General features: G+C 47.6%; 2 protein-coding genes across 3 annotated transcripts; one reads left to right on the top strand and one right to left on the bottom strand.

The window, feature by feature from the left end:
- Positions 1–37: 37 nt before the first annotated feature.
- On the bottom strand, positions 38–9,893 carry LYPD4 (LY6/PLAUR domain containing 4). 2 transcript variants are annotated; one of them, XM_082368770.1, is made up of 4 exons: positions 6,644–9,893; positions 6,301–6,444; positions 5,510–5,836; positions 38–5,252 (listed from the first exon to the last, which is right to left on the bottom strand). In XM_082368770.1, exons 1-4 carry the CDS (start codon positions 6,708–6,710, stop codon positions 5,050–5,052), a joined length of 741 nt encoding a protein of 246 aa, XP_082224896.1. In that variant the 5' UTR covers positions 6,711–9,893; the 3' UTR covers positions 38–5,049. The 2 variants fall into 2 exon arrangements, with proteins under 2 accessions (XP_082224896.1, XP_082224897.1); XM_082368771.1 differs by lacking the exon at positions 6,301–6,444 and having other exon boundaries at positions 5,510–5,861; positions 6,630–9,893.
- A 578-nt stretch (positions 9,894–10,471) lies between these two features.
- DMRTC2 (DMRT like family C2) lies at positions 10,472–15,753 on the top strand. Its single transcript, XM_082368769.1, has 9 exons — positions 10,472–10,515; positions 11,550–11,777; positions 11,865–12,022; positions 12,282–12,358; positions 12,622–12,805; positions 12,954–13,080; positions 13,873–13,933; positions 14,090–14,264; positions 15,198–15,753. The coding sequence occupies exons 2-9, from the start codon at positions 11,554–11,556 to the stop codon at positions 15,242–15,244; spliced, it is 1,053 nt and encodes a 350-aa protein (XP_082224895.1). The 5' UTR covers positions 10,472–10,515; positions 11,550–11,553; the 3' UTR covers positions 15,245–15,753.
- Positions 15,754–16,682: the final 929 nt, after the last annotated feature.

Raw genomic sequence — 16,682 nt, 5'->3', positions numbered from 1 at the left:
ACACAGTCAAAAATAAATATATAAAAATAAATAAATAAAAAATAAAAGATTAAAAAAAAAAAAAAAAAAAGGGGGCTTCCCTGGTGGCGCAGTGGTTGAGAGTCTGCCTGCTAGTGCAGGGGACACGGGTTCGAGCCCTGGTCCGGGAAGATCCCACATGCCGCGGAGCAGCTGGGCCCGTGAGCCACAGCTGCTGAGCCTGCGCGTCTGGAGCCTGTGCCCCGCAGCGGGAGGGGCCGCGATGGTGAGAGGCCCGCGCACCGCGATGAAGAGCGGCCTCCGCACCGCGATGAAGAGTGGCCCCCGCTTGCCGCAACTAGAGAAAGCCCTCACACGAAAACTAAGAGACCCAACACAGCCATAAATAAATAAATAAATAAATAAATAAATTAAAAAAAAAAACAAAAACAAAAAAAAAACTGGAAGATTGATAAGTTCAACACTAAAATCCTGTTCTTCAAAAGAGAACATAAGAAATGAAGACAAATCATCTAACTGGCAAAGAATTAGTACATAAGGAAATCCTACATATCAATAAGAAAAAGATAAACAATCCTACAGAAAAAGAAACCAAAAAAATAAAATAAGACAAATAGACATTTTACAAAAGAAGCACAGCCAATACACCTATGGATAGACACTCAACCTACTTAGCAATCAGGGGATACTTACACAGACCACAGTGAGACGCCATTTTACATTCACCAGATTGGCAAAAATTTTTAAGTTTGAAAAATTGGAGGGGGACTTCCCTGGTGGCTCAGTGGTTAAGAATCCGCCTGCCTATGCAGGGGACACGGGTTCAATCCCTGGTCCGGGAAGATCCCACATGCCATGGAGTAACTAAGCCGGTGCACCACAACTACTGAGCCTGCACTCTAGGGCCCACATGTCGCAACTACTCAGTCCGCGTGCTGCAACTACTGAAGCCTGCACGCCTAGAGCTCATGCTCCGCAACAAGAGAAGCCACCATAATACTAAGCCCAAGCACGGCAATGAAGAGTAGCCCCTGCTCACTGCAACTAGAGAAAGTCAGCACACAGCAACAAAGATCCAACGCAGCCAAAAATAAATAAAATTAAAAAAAAAAAAAAGTTGGAGGTCATGTGGATGAACAAGAATTCTTTACTCTCTCACCAGTAATGTATAACTGCTACAACCACTTTGGAAAACAATTTGGCATTATTTCCCAAAGCTGAACAAACCTACAGCCCAGCAATTCCATTCCTGGGTGTATACCCTGGAGAAACTCTTACACTTAAGCACAAGGAGACACGTACAAGAATATTCATAGCAGCAATAAGTGTCCAAAAACTGGGAGGGTGGGGAGACGGGAAATCCAAGCATAACTGACAAGGATTGTATTGTGATACAATAACACAACAGGAGACAATACATCAGTGAAAATGCAAGAACAAAACCACACACTGGAACATGGATGAATATTAGAAATTTGATGATGAGTTTTTAAAAAGCAAGTTCCAGAAAACTACATATATAATAAACCATTTTACAAAAGGAAGCAAATATAAACATTTATTGTTTAAACATATGCATATGTGATCAAAGTACATAAAAATCCAAGCTAAGTAAAATGTAGGGTGGTGGTTACTTCATGAAAGGAGGCAAGGAGATGTGATAGGAAGAAACATATAGGTAAGATGCAAGTTTCTCCTGATAGCCTATTTGTTAGGTTGAGTGGTATGTTTGTGGGGTTCATTAAATCACACGCCATATCCAATATTTTTGTTACATATAATCTTCTGTACATAGTAAATATGTTCTGTCTCTAGTATCATGATGGAACATCTGGGCCTTCCATCTGGGACACCTTAGGACACCATCCCTTTGACTCTCCAGTTCCCTTTGAAGGTTATTGATGTTCTCGATCCCCTTGGCTAGTGGGATTAAGAGAATCTATGGACATATGCATTGGCCCACCCAGGCCCCGGCTCAGCCCTCTAAAATGATCTACTAGGGACTTCTCTGGTGGTGCAGTGGTTAAGAATCTGCCTGCCAATGCAGGGGACACGGGTTCAAGCCCTGGTCCAGGAAGATCCCACGTGCCACGGAGCAACTAAGCCCGTGCACCACAACTAATGAACCTGTGCTCTAGAGTCTGTGAGCCACAACTACTCAAGCCCACGTGCCTAGAGCCCATGCTCCGCAACAAGAGAAGCCACCGCAGTGAGAAGCCTGCTCGCTGCAACGACGAGTAGCCCCCGCTCGCAACTAGAGAAAGCCCGCGCACAGCAACGAAGACCCAGTGCAGCCATAAATAAATAAATAAATAAATAAATTTATTAAAAATTAAAAATAAAATGATCTACTAGCTCAACTGGTCAGAAGTACAGAGTAGGTGAAACCCAGGGATAAAACTCACCCACAAAACTTTCCTTCTGGGACCTGACAGCCTCTTGCTACAGGCTCTCTGGTCTCCACTGAGACCTAATCCACTTACCGTGCCCTCGTTTGGCTTCCCAACCACCCTTCCAAAACCTGTCCATAGTCATTGAGGTCTTCATGCCGGTTCCACTTCCGAGGACAACTGCAGGCATTTCAGATCCCACTTGTCCAAGCCATTAACAAAGGTGGGCTCTGGGGCCTCAGGTAGTTAAACATGTTTCTTCACCTGTAAAATGGAAATACAGAAGTGACAATATCTATTTTATAAGGTTGTACTAAGAATGAATGAGGTAATGCACAGAAAATGCTTAACCAACAGTAAAAGTTCCCTAGGTGTCTGCCTCCCCACCTCATAACACAGTGGAGAGAGTTAAATTGGGATCACACAGGTAAATAGCCTAGCGCAGAGTCTCTCCCTTCACTCTTCCCCACCTACACAACCCTAACTTGAAGGCCTGAAGTTGCAGGGTAGGGTGTATCTGACTCCTCATTATGGCCAGAAAGGGGAATTACACTCTCCTCTCCTAGGAGCCTGCAACCTGAACCTTCCGTGAAAACTAACCACCCCCAGCATTGCACCTTCCTCTTTCCTCCTATTTGCCAACTTGCACAAAGAAACAACTAGTTGGCAGAGGAAATCATCTCAGGTCTCCTAATGTCTCAATAAAATTCCCACAGTAGAGACAGAGATCTGCACAAGAGGCAAGAGGGAATCTACTGGGGGCAGGTCATTTAACCTTCTAGAGCCAGTTTCTTCTTTGCAAAATAGGGATAAAACCTATCTCACTGGGATCTTGTGAGGGTTGAATGAGATCCTGTACTTAAAACCCTAGCCTCAGACAAAACTATAATTCAAAAAGATACATGCACCCCTGTGTTTATAGCAGCACGATTCACAATAGCCAAGACATGGAAACAACCTAAATGTCCATCAATAGATAAATGGATAAAGAAGATGTGGTACATATATATAATAGAATACTACTCAGCCATAAAAAAAGAATGAAATAATGCCATTTGCAGTGGATGCAACTAGAGATTAGCATACTAAATGAAGTAAGTCAGAAAGAGAAACACAAATACCATATGATATCATTTATATGTGGAATCTAAAATATGACACAAATGAACCTATCTATGAAACAGAAACAGAATCACAGACATAGAGAACAGACTGGTGGTTGCCAAGGGGGAGGGGCTTGGGGGAGCCACGGAGTGGGAGGGTGGGGTTAGCAGATGTAAGCTTTTATATATAGAATGGATAAACAACAAGATCCTACTGTATAGAATAGAGAACTATGTTCAATATCCTATGATACGCCATAATGGAAAAGAATATTTTAAAAAAGAATGTATATAAAATGGAATCACTTTGCTGTACAGCAGTAATTAACACAACATTGTAAATCAACTACACTTCAGTAAAAATAAGGGGAAAAAAGGCAAAAAAAATACTGCATGATATCACTTGTGAAATCCTAAAAAAAAAAAAAAATTGAACTCATAGAAACAGAGATTCAAAAAATGGTTGCCAGGGGCTAGGGTTGGGGGAAATAGGGAAAAGTTGGTAAAAGAGTACAAACTTTCAGTTATAAGATGAATAGGGTCTGAGGATCTAATGTATAACATGTTGACTATAGTTGATAATACTGTATTGTATAACTGCAATTTGCTAAGAGAATAGAACTTGTGTTCTCACCAGAAGAAAGAAAAGGGTACATATGTGAGGTGATCAACGTGTTAGTTAACTCAGTGGTAGGAATCCTTTTACGATGTATACATATAGCAAATCATCATGTTGTACACTTTAACTATACTGCAATTTTGTCAATTATACCTCAGTAAAGCTGGAAAAAAAGTGACCTTCCAACCTTGAGTCTGGCTGGCTCAAAACATGTCTCACTCACGTACCACACGCCCTTTGTATCCACGTCCATTTTCATTTAATAAATTTTTTGCACCAAAAACAAAACACAACAAAACAAACAAAAAAACCCTAGCCAGATACTACCACAGTATCTGACACATACCAATGAGCCACACTTCTAATTCATAAGGCCTTCATTTTATTTTTTTTAATGGAAACAAGTCTTCATTAAGTAACTTTTAATATCAGAAAAATAAAACTCTTATAATTCTCTTTACAGCAAATATATCAGTGTCAGTGCTTTGGCCATCTTAAGTTAAAGGCGCTTTATCATAAAATATATGGTTTTAAACTTTACTCAAATTGAATTTATAATCCCTATGACTTCCCTACAAGGCCTTCATTTTAAAGGGGAGGAAATGGAAGCCCAAAAAAGGGAGAAGATTTGGCCAGGATCTCCAAGTCAATGGCTGAACCCAGGCTAGAACTCAGGTCCCCAGGAGGAGGAGGAGAAGGGGAGTGTTTAGGTTTCTCCTGCTTGCTGGGCATGATTCTGTCACTTTGCCAATGATCTCCTCCCCAAGACCCCTGCTCACTTCACAGCAAGCACTGCCCATTACCTGCCCCTCCCCTCCGCCTCCCTGGACACGTCTGGCCCTCCTCAGACCTTTCATGCCTCCACAACCCTCATGGACCACAGGACAAAGCAGAAAGGCAACTCTGTAACTTTATTTCGCTATGTGAAGGGGTAGGGGTGTTTGGTCCAGCTAGATCGTCAGTCCCTGAAGGCAAACAGGAGGCCTAAGAGGATGCCCCGAGCAGGTCTCCCACTAGAGGGCTCTGCACCAGCAAACTGGGCCTTCTCCAAGATGTTGATGACCTCAGTCACTCTGATGCTGCCAATATGGTGAAAGTGGGCTAAAATATCGGTGTATTCACGAGCACAGCCCATGAGGAGGAAGGTGGTATTGAGAGCCCCTGTAAGGAAGAGAGCAAGGGGAGTCAGAGACACTTTCAAGACTCAAACATCCTACCCCTCCTTCCAGACACCCCTCACAAACCAGGACACCTGCTCTCCCACCAAACACTCAGGTACCAGGCACCTTCTCCCCTCCTCCTTGGAATTATGTGCCACAACCCCCATCCCCTCTCCGATTCCCACCCACCTCCCTCAGAGATGGGAAGGCAGCAGGCCTAGAGCAGGCATCTGAGAAAGAAAGTTTCTCTTCTCTCACCTGCCTGAAATTTTAAGGTGGAACTGTAACACTCAGTGGCATTGTCGGGGCAAGCCTCGGTGGTGACAAAACTTGGGAGGCAGTCCTTAGAGTGCTCGCCCACACAGGTTGGGCAACTATGGGAAGAAGATGCTACAGTCTTAGGAGCCTTGGCCTTGAGTTTCACAAAATGATCCATGTTGGTGAGGTTATTGCAGAGGTATGTCCGGCAGACGCGGCTATAGGAGGCAATGGACAATCCGGGCGGTGAAACGAGGTAGGAGACTTGCGGGGGGTAAGATGAAGCTGGGCTGCAGCCTTTAAAACCCACAATTCCCCTTTTGGTCCCTGCGGAGCAGAAGATTGGAGAGCGCTGATCAGTGTCGTTGGCCACGCCCAGTTCCACCTCCCACCCCACCCCCTGCTCTTCCTGCTCACTCCGCCCCATCACCAACTTTGCCCCTCCCCCACTGTCCACTCGCTGCTCAGATTTCCCAGGTCTCATCTGCCTCTCCTCACTCCTCTCCCCACAGGAGCCCATCTGCGCCTCTCTCCCTTGTATCCCAAACTCGTCTTCTCTCCCAGAGTCCCCCTCCCCTCCTGGGATCTGTCCACCTCCATTCTGCCCTCTTATCCAGCCCACACCACAACCAGCTGGGTCCTGCCCCTCTCCTGCCGATGTCTTGATGCTGTTCCCAAACATATAATGGGGTAAATATCTGGAACTCCAGTCCAGAGTCCCTGGGTGCTAGGAATGGAGGTGGGGTCAGAAGAGCAAGCAAAAGAAATGTAGCAAAGTCACCCCCGTTCACCTGTCTCGATGAACACCAGCGTCTCCTCACAGCCCTCATTCAGTTTACACACCATGCTCCTCATCAGAAGCCATTGCCAGTTATGGAGACCAACAGCTCTGAAGAGTGAAGATGTTGCTTCATAACACAAAAGAGCTCCAGCCCCTAAAGAGAGAATGTTCTTCCAGTCATCTGCCCCTCACACTGCCTTCTCAGCCCCGAGCCGCCAATCAAGAGCTCAGCCTCCACAGACCCTGTCTCCCGAGGGACCCAGATACGCAGCTTTCTTTCCCCCAGTGACATGAAGCCAGCCCTCCCATCCCAGCCAAGAGGGTCCCTAAGCGTCCAGCCCCACAGGACATACGAGGCAGAGTAGAAATGGCCCCTAGGAGACAGAGCAGCTGCACAGGGCTCAAATGCTGAGGTCCCATGGTCCTGTGTCTGGGTCCTGGATGCTGGACCTCAGTCTGGAACCAATTTCAATCTAGGTCTCAAGCTCAGTTCTTGTCAGCCTCTGGGTCACTGTTTCTGGAGCAGAAAGTTGATTATCATTTTCATTGACATAGGCTCCCTGAGACCTTCAGGGACACAGGTCTTCCCATCTCCATAGTCTCTCTTCCAAACTAACCCAAACACACATTAACTTCTCAAATCCTGACTCTTCACTCTACTGCTTAGGTTCTGCCGTTGGACGTGGTGCTGAGCAGAGGACGCTGGCTTATTCAAAGGATCACTATTATACAGGCTACTCTCCATCCAGAGACAATGAGATCAGAACAACAAATTGTGTAGAAGTTAACCAACATATTACTAAATAACCCTTGACTCGAAAAAGAAATTAAAAAGTATTTAGAACTGAATAATAGCAAACATACTACATGTCACACACACACACACACACACACACACACACGTGCATGTAAAATCTGGTGAAAACTGAATAAGGCCTGTTAGTTAAGAGTAATGTACCAGTGTCAATTTCCTGCTCGTATACTACAGTTATACAGAATGTCCCTATGGGGAACCGGAGGAAGGGTTTAAGGGACTCTATATAAAATTTTTGCAACTTCTTGTAAGCCAATAATCATTTCAACATCAAAAGTTTTTTTAAATACACATCAAAATTTGGGACTCTGATTTTTAAATCAATATTTAGAAGTAAATTTATAATTTAAATACATTTATCAGGAAACAAGAAGAATTACAAAATGTTTATGAATTAACTCAAGAAGTTATATAAGGGGCAACAAGGCATCCCCGAAAAAGGAATAGAAATAAAGATGATGACAGAAATCAATGAAATAGAAAACAACAAAAAAGTATTACAAAAGACTAATATTCATTCTTTGACAATATTACTAAGATAATTCTCCAGCAACTCTAATCAAGAAAAAAAGATGCAAATAAAATACAGAATGAAAAATAAAAATTAACAGACATCACATGTTCTAAGAACAATAAAATTGTCCTTAACAACTCTACATTTATAAATTTGAAAACCCAGATGAAGTGGATAAGTTTCTAAAATAATACGAAGTGCCAAAATTGGCATAAGAAGAGCGTATGCCAAGTCCGAAACTGATGAGAATGGTCAAGGATCTCAGGCAAATTGACAAGAAAAAGAGAGCAACCCCAGTAGGGGAATGGACCAAGCATATGAAGAAGCAATCTCAAAAAAAACAAACCAGAAAGGCTAACAAGCATATGAAGAAACACCCCAGCTCAACAATAATCAGAGAAATACAATGTATCCAAATGTGCATCTATCAGACTGGCGAGGGATCAGAAAGCTGGAAAAATATGAGCATTGGTAGGACTGTGGGGCTACAGAGACCCTTGTGTACTGCTGCTCATGGGGTAGTTGGGGGGTAGATAGGGTCCTCTTCTGCACCCTGAGGAAGGGAGGAGTTCTGATCAGTGTCTCAGACCCAAAGTATCATTCATTGTAGGGAGGAGTCTGGCAATACTTAGTCAAATTAGGTTTACAAAGAGCCATCTCTGGTATATCCTAGGTACACATAACAGAGGTTTCCACCTTCAACTACAAAGGAACACATATGAGGATGTAGCATTATTGTGGTGACAGGGAGCTGAAGGCGACACGCAGGGGATGCACACCATGGAATATCGTGCAGCGGTTAGATGTATGCATCACATGCACATGGATGGATCATAAAAACAGTGATTATTTTAAATAGTAAATAATGTCATTCGCATAAATTAAAGCATCATGCACATAAAACACTGCACATCTTGCAAGAACACACGCAAACTAAAAGATATGCATTAGCCACCTGAAATGAGTGCCTATGCAACAGTTAGAGAATAAAAGTGGGGAACTGGGGATTACTGGAAATAACTAAATCACTGTAGGTTGTACAAAGTTGATAGACTTTGGACTCAAAGACAGACCAACGTTGGAATCTTTACCTCTCCACTGTCTAGCTGTGTGATCTTGTGCATCTTATTGAACTCATATATAAAATATATTAGTAATATATCTCATAGAGTCATTGTTGAAAATTAATAAGATTATTAGTATAAAGTGCCAGGCAAGAGCTAAGCTCTCCAAAAATGTTGGTCCCCCTATCTCTCTCTCCACTACCTAAAGGTTCAATGTCAATTGCTTTAGCTGGCATTAAAGCATCCCACACACCCTCACCCTTCCTCCCCCAGACTGGCCCCAAACAACCTTTCCAACTTTGTCTAGTACTGCCCCCCTGCACAGCAGTCCAGCTAGACGTCACTTCTGCCACACTTTTCTGTCCAGAATACCTGACACAGGATCCGTAACCCAGAAATCTGCGGCAAACTAAGAGGCCAAGACCAGCAGAAAAGATGGGACAAAGGAAGGGGAAATGAAGGCTGACAAAGGATCAAACAAAGGAGTTGGACCAAGCAGAGAAGATGGCACACACCTGCCTGGGAACGCAAAACAACGGGACCCAGCAATCTGAGAACAAGCACGGACACAACCAGAAAAGAGTGGAATGAAACCCTCAAGGAAAAAGGGATGGAGTAGTGGTCAGAGGCGATGCTATCCCTACAAAAGAGAAACCACACAGAGAAGGAGGAGCAAACTGTTGGAATGGAACTTTGCAGGGAGCAGAGAGAGAGAGCACGATCCGGAACGGCAGAAAAATGAGGAGTGGGGCACAAGGACCGGGTTCTCAGGGGAGAGAGGAGACAATCTCAGAGGCTCAAAGACAGAAAAGGAGACAGGGCGGAATGCATAGAGAAAAGGAGACACCACAGAGAATGGGGAGGGAAACCGTGAGATGGGTCTAGTAGAGATGCACAGAGCAGGCTACCATTAGAGAGTGGAGCCCCGAGAATGGGGTGAAATCCGGGAGGAAGATGAACACAGAGGGTGGAAAGGGCTAAAAAGACAGAAAAACCACAGAAGCGTCTCGGGAATCGAAGAGGGGGATGGGAGGGGCAGGGGTCCAGGCTATGAGGGAATAAGGCACGTGGAGAAAGGGGTTCTGAAAATCAGCAGGATGAACAGGCAGAGAGAGAGGCTCTCAGAGACGGAAAAAGTCAGAATTAGGAAAATCAGCACCAGCACGGACGATTAGAGACACAAGGAATGGGGCTCAGCGTGAGAAGGTGGGGCTCAGCGTGAGAAGTTGGGACCCAGGAAGGAAACAGGGATATCGCAGCGTGGGGAACATAAAAGGAGAAAGGTAGATCGGGAGTTGGGGCAGCGGGAGAGAAGTGAGAAAACACGGGCGTCCACACAGCAAAGAGTAGTGGCCCGCGCAGAGTCGAGGACAAACGCTCAAGAGGCGCCGACGGGGGAGGGCAGGCCGGAGGACGAGACTGCGCGTGCGCGGGAGGGCGGGCCGGGCAGCCGTTCCTGGGGGGCAGGGCCAGCTTAGTCCTGGAATCGGTACTCGACGCCCCATTGGCCACCTCCCCAAAAAGGGAAGGAACAGTCTGGGAAGGCAAATCACACGAGGAGAGAGAAGTGGCACGAGACTCAACTCGACGCGCTATTGGCTGGCCTGATAGTCTGGCGCGAGGAGAAGCGGGCCGGAGGTAAAGGGGCGGGCTGTCAGTGAAGGATCTTGAAACGCACTGGTCGCTCGCCTCGGCGGCAGAAGGCGCCGCTTGAAGCTCATTGGTCCTTGTAAGAAGGGGCGGGAAAAGTGGCGCGAGCGAGGCTATTACTCAGGCCACTGCGTCACCACCTTCTTTCGCCTCATCCTGAGTCTGACAACGCTCGAGGCTGTGGTAACCGCGGGCTGACGAAGCGAACGCGACCCCGCCCCTCCCGTCTCTTCCCCTCCCTGTCTTGCGCTGGACTCACCGCCCCAGGCATCCCCTGGCCTCCCCTCTAGCGCTCCTCGCGACCCCTTCGCCCTTCCCCCACCGCGGCCCTTGGGCGCGCTCCCCGAGCCCCGGCCCCTCCCTGGGACCCTGGAGCGGGGCGAGGCCGCGGGCCCAGCATTTGGGGGGACAGCGGCAGAAGGGGGTGCACGCGAGGAACAGATGCACGGGGAGGTGTGGCGGGCGCGGCTCGAGGCTGCTTGTTGGGAATGGGCGAAGGCGCGTAAAGGCCGGGCGCAGCGACGGCGCGGGTTTGCCTTAGTTTGGAAGGCGTGTGGGTGCAAGAGAGGAATTTGGGCCGTGGGGAGGGGGCTTTGGGCCTAGATCAGGGCCTGGCACATGGAAGGGGCTCAGTAAACCTTTGCTGAAGGAATGAAAATAATTCTTGAAAGTGAGGCAAGGGATCCATGAGAATGATGTAGTTACTGAGGTGCAAGGGAGTGGTCTGATTAAAAGGGCTGCGGGGGGGAAATTGAATTGCAGGGCATACGTGAGGCTAAGAATGGAAAGGGGTGCATAAACGTTATGTGTGGGAATTGGATACGTGCAGGAGGGAAGGATGATAATTGTTGAAGAGGCTGCCAGGGAAACTGTGGGAATGGGCTGTTGGTGGAAGGCGGGTGTAAGAACTGCTGCAGGGGGCGTGAGAGTGCGCGAGTATGCCCAAAACTGGGATTTCTGCCTGGAAGGGAACAGGTGAGCGGAGAATAATGTTTGGATGGAAAGATACGTAAGAAAGGAAAGAGGAGAGAGGTTCTTGGGAAGGACGATGCCTGAGGAAAGTGAAGAAGGAGAAAGCCAGGGGAGACTCAAGGGTGACGGCTGAGTCCAGGAGTGGGCGAAATGGAAAGATCCTTCAGGCGTGGCCTCCCAGAGGCGAGAGGGCTGGTCGGGAGAGGGCCCACGTGGCCACCCTGACCCCCCACTTCTGCCCCTAGATACATGGAACCCAGTGAAATGCCTGCTGTCCACCACTGCCCCTCAGACTCTGCCACGGGGGGTGAGACTAGAGCCCCCCAGGGCATGGAGCTCATCCCCAGGAGAGCTGTCAGTCGCTCTCCAACCTGCGCCCGCTGCCGCGGTCACGGTATCACTGCCCACCTCAAGGGCCACAAGCGCCTCTGCCTCTTTCAGGCTTGCGAGTGTCACAAATGTGTCCTCATCTTGTGAGTACGGGACGCAGGGAAGGGAGAGGATGGGCCTCATCTAAAAGGCGGCTGACTTGACTTCCGGCTCGCCACCCCCCTCTTTAGGGAGCGCCGAAGAGTCATGGCTGCCCAGGTGGCCTTGCGTAGGCAGGAGGAGGCGCAGCTAAAGCGGCACCTGGCTGAGGGACTGATGAGGAGAGGGGCGGCTCCTCCCAACGCTCCCAGCCGTGTCAAGAAGGGAGTCACTCGACCAGGGGTCCACCGTGAGTGTCTCTGGCCAGGGCTAGGGCAGGAGTGTGGGCAGGGAAAGCCTAAGTAGGAAAAAGAATCCCAGTCCTGGGGCAAGGTGTTTCTATCCTCTGGGCCTCATCCTCCCCAACTGTAAAATGTGATTGAGTGTTGGGAGGATGCAGTGAGGTCTGTGGGCAGAAATGGGACAGAGGGAGATAATTCAGTTTGGGGTTGGAGTGGGATGGCCCTCAGAAGAAAGAGCTCACCAAAGCTCTTCCTGGTCCCTCACAGCTGGAAAGGAGAACATAGCACCCCAGCCTGAGACTCCCCACAGGGCAGTCCCACTGGCACTGACACCCCCTGAGAAGGTAAGGAAAAACTGGGCCCTGAGGGGACTCCTGTCTTAGCCCCTGCCCAGGTCCCTTCCTCTATGCCCTCCGCACCTGGGTTCTAGGTCCAGCCCTGAATTGCTGTGTCATCTTGGGCAAATCACTTCTATTCCATGGACAAAATGAGGGGGTGGGATTTTATGGCCCTTCAGGCTCTGAAGTTTTGGGGTCCTACCTACATCCTGGAACATACCCATTCCTTCTCCAGCCTTGTACCTGACTCCAACCTATGCCTCCTGCAGGAGAACTCCCAGGGGCCCCTGCTGCTCAGCTGTCGCCCAGAAGCCTTGCCTTTGCCCTGGACTCCAGTGCCTCCAGGCCCTTGGGCCGCTGGCTGCTGGCTGCCTCCAGGCCTTTCCGTGCCAACCCCAGTGGTGTGCCGCTTGCTACGCCGAGAACCTGCTGTCCCTCTGCATCCTTTCCCTGGTAAGATGAATTCAACATTAATTCAAGAGATATGTGAATGACTAGGTACCACTGTATCAGAAAGAGAAGAGGAAAAAGATACAGGGTAGGAAGAGGGAAGACAAGCCATGACCTCTGCATATGCTCTGCATTCTCCTACCCTCATTAGGCTTTGACCCTGGCACTGCCGTCTGGCTGCCCACTCATGGGCCCCTCCCAGCCTGCACAGGATCCCGCGCAATACTGATGGCTCCTCTTTCTGGAGAATCCCAAGGGCCCTCTACCCTGCCCCACACGTGAGTAGGGAGAAAAAGATATGTGTTTATGATGTGCCTAACCCTGTGCTGGATACCATAGTAGATGATAAAGAAGAAGAAAAGGTCTCAGACTAATGGGTGAGGCAGAGCTCTCTGAGCTCTGTCATTGCCTAGCTGTGAACCTTTGTACAAGTATCTTTACCTCTCTGAGCCTGTTTTTCTGTCAATAAATCGGAGACACTACTACTTCTTGGTAATAATGAGAATTAGCAATAATATATGGAATACACCTAGCACAAGCCCTGGCCTTAAACAAATAGTGGCTACTAAATCCACTTAAACAGATAAGATAAGGTTGAACTGCCTGCTGAAGTGAGGCGGGGCAGGGGAACAACATGATGCTAAGAGCCTCAGAGGCCTAGGAGAGAGGCCAGAGGCCATTAGAGAAAGCTTCCTAAAGGTGGGCCAAGCTGCTCCTCAAGTTCCATGGCGATTGGGGAACTAGGAGGGAAGGAAACCAGACTCTGGTAGGGCAGGAACAGTCACCTCAATCCCTTTAGATGTTTTGTCAGTTTTTTTTTTTTAACTGACACCAGTTATTTCCCATAATCCTCACAGTAGCCCTGGTAGGAAGAAGCTGACATATTTTCATTTTACAGAAAACAAAGCAGGCCATGACAGAGAAAGGGACTTGCCCAAGGCCACAAAGCCTAATGACCCAGCAGGCACTCAGATTCCCAGATCAGAACATAGCAAAATCCTGCCCCTGTTTCCACGTGTACCTGTCTGTCCATGTTTAATCCCCCTGGCATCTTTTCTCCTTATTTCCAGATGCTCGACTCTGATACTTCAGCCCTGTGACACCCCAGACCCCCTTCTGCTGCAGCCACAGGTCCTGGGGAAGAAGTGGGATCCAGGACCCTGGGAGGAAGTTGAGCTTGGGGAAGGGAAGAGTAGGGGATAATGAAGTAACCAGGGGCAGAGGGAGCACCTGGAGGGTGGGCAGAAGTGGGGATTCCCAGTCTGCTTCTCTCCCTTTCCTTTGCAGGCCCCCGGAGCCTCTCACCTGGCCCGGACCTCTGACCCCTCAGAGTGGCAGCTGCAGTGGGAGGCAGCCGAGGCTCTTGTGGGACTGAAAGATTCATTTCAGGCTCCCCGCCCAACCCCTTCTGGTCCTTCCAGCCGTGCCTGGATTTCCGTGCTCCACACCTGTGGCCCACCAGGTAACCTGTTCCTTAAAAGGAGAGGATGGGATAGGCGTGACTGAGAAATGGAGGTACTGGAGTAAGCAGGGACTAACCAAGTAGATCAGGAAGTCACAAGTTCAAGATCCCAGGCCCAGGCCCCAAGCTTTTCAACCTAGCCCCTGAGATTACAGTTGAGAGTTATTCAGTGAATCTGTTTTATCCTTTTTGTACTCAAAAGCAAATGTCCAGTGCCCTGATGTCAAGGAAAGTGAGGCCCTGAGAGAGGTAGGGACTTGCCTGAGGGCATATAGCAAGACAGTGGCAAAGCCTGTTCTCCTGACTCCAGCCCAAGGCTTTTTCTCTGGACCCAAGCTGCCTGCTGAAGTCTGGAGAGGGGCTGAAGAGGTAACAAGGGTCTGGCCTGGAAGGAGATTTGATAACTGCCTTCAAGGAGCTTCCATTCTATTTGGGAAACCTGGATGCCTTCAGAAAGCTCAGTGACAAACCTGGAGAGAACTAGAGGAATCTTGAGGCATGAGAAACTCCTGTGGGGACAGAGAGGGGAGGCTGAGATTTCTCCTGTCCAAAATGGTGGATTGGACATGCTGTGTGGGACTGGGGGGACTGCCGGAACAGAAGCAGATGAGTATGAAGGGGCTTCTGATCATGCAGGCCTGGCATGCCAGGCTTGGGCATCTAGACAAGCACCTGTACATGAAGGGGAGCGAGGGAATGTTTCTGAGTAAGGGACATATTCTGAGACCCTGAGCTTTAGCAAGACAAGTGTGGTGGCTGTGATGGAGGGATTGGATGAGGCAAGACTGGAAGTGGGAAAATCAGTGAGGAGGAAGTGTTTGCTATAATCCAGGTGAACAAAGATGGGCCTGGATTAGATGGGGTAAAAAGAGAGGGTTTGCTGGGGGGGAAATAGATGTGACCTGGTCCTGCCCCCTTCCTTCCTGTCTGTAGCTCCTGCTGAAGAAAGAGGATTCCAGCCTGTTGTCCCCTCTCTCTGACCCAGTCCAGCCCCCTCTATGGCTCTGCATATTGGGCATCTGGGGTCCATCTCCCTCCTGAGCTAGAAGCCCAGAGGTGGAGGCCTCACTGGGGTAGGGGGGCAACAGCCTGCAGGCATTGCATATTTGTTATTTTACTTACAGATTTATGCATGGAATTTCATGTAGTACAAGCTTCAGGCTTTTTTAAAGCTTTCAGGTGCTTTGTTAGCTTTTGGCTCCTTTTGTAGCATGGCCATTTCCTTGGCTGAAGGTGGATATTCTTTTACCTTCCTTGGATCCTGGGACCTTTTAAAATCCCCAACGAAGAGAAAGTTGTGCAATTTAAGTTAACCAGTATCTAAATAGATTTTTGCATGAGTTCATGTTCCAGGGTATTTATGTGACGTGTGATTCTGTATATACCTGTGCACTCATGTCTGTCTCCATGCATGTGAAAACAGGAGAGAATTTTCATTTTGTATTTAGGTTTGTGTGAGTAAGCAAAAAATAAACTTGTATTGTTTTAAGCCACTGAGATGCGGGGATTGTTTGCTACTGCAGCCTAACCTAGTCTATCCTGACTGACAGAAAGGACTTGTTCAATTCACTTCTCAAAGTGAAAATCAGTTATTCAGTAACTACCACAAATAACTACAAACTTGGATTTCTTTTTATGGCCAGATAAGAAAGAGTAGTAGGCAGACACAGTAGGTGATTCACTGACTCAGTAATTAAGTGACTGCTCTGTGCCAAGCATGGACAGTTTTCAGCTGCCCAGAGGGGCACAAGTGGAAATACCTACAGGGCCAAGCAGATCATATAAATGAGTGAAGAAGGCCAGAGGAGCCCTAGAAAACTGAGAATGCATGCCCTACCTAAGGAGGCAGCTTCCTTGTGGCCCTAGTGGATTGTTGCCAGGCAGGAATGTGGGTTCGGGATTGCCATATCTTCTGATTTTTCAAGAGAAGCTGGAAAACTAGATTTCTTTTTAAAACATCTTAATTTTCAAATGTTGGCTCAGTTTTCTTCTTTAAATCCTATGTAGGTTAAACAAGACATATCTTCAGGCCAGCTTTGGTCAATGGAATGTCAACTTAATGCTAATCTAACGTAACATTTTTCAAACGGGGAGACTGAGACCAATCAGGACAGGAAGAATCAAGTTAGTCTTTATCAAGGGTTTTTCCTGAACTAGAGAGGTTCATGTATCTAAGTTTTGAAGGACCTATAAAAGGTTAGTGACAGTTATTATCATTTATTGAGTACACACTGTATGCAATTCACATATAGCCTCACAGCAACTCTGTAAGCTATGCATGATTACTCCAATTTTACAAATAAAGGAACACCTTAGATAAAGTGACTTGCCCAAGTATTTTAGGGAAAATTTGTAGGCACATATTGGAGAAAGGTTCCTTCCTTGCCAGGCCCCAAATCAATTAATAGGTAATTTTTA

This window comes from Balaenoptera borealis, assembly GCF_965194805.1.
Source record: "Balaenoptera borealis genome assembly, chromosome: 19".
Taxonomy (NCBI): Eukaryota; Metazoa; Chordata; class Mammalia; order Artiodactyla; family Balaenopteridae; genus Balaenoptera; species Balaenoptera borealis.
The sequence above is the reverse complement of the archived record's forward strand: the minus strand, read 5'-3'. Positions and strand labels throughout refer to the sequence as shown.

Bases quoted from the DNA above. Each gene is read 5' to 3' on its own strand.
- LYPD4 (XM_082368770.1), bottom strand. From the start codon at position 6,710: ATGGGACCTCAGCATTTGAGCCCTGTGCAGCTGCTCTGTCTCCTAGGG. The intron at 5,837-6,300 runs GTGAACGGGGGT...TCTGCTCCGCAG, and splicing joins GCTGGTGTTCATCGAGACAG to GGACCAAAAGGGGAATTGTG. The intron at 5,253-5,509 runs GTGAGAGAAGAG...TCTTCCTTACAG, and splicing joins CACCTTAAAATTTCAGGCAG to GGGCTCTCAATACCACCTTC.
- DMRTC2 (XM_082368769.1), top strand. From the start codon at position 11,554: ATGGAACCCAGTGAAATGCCTGCTGTCCACCACTGCCCCTCAGACTCT. The intron at 12,023-12,281 runs GTGAGTGTCTCT...GGTCCCTCACAG, and splicing joins CACTCGACCAGGGGTCCACC to CTGGAAAGGAGAACATAGCA. The intron at 12,359-12,621 runs GTAAGGAAAAAC...TGCCTCCTGCAG, and splicing joins CACTGACACCCCCTGAGAAG to GAGAACTCCCAGGGGCCCCT.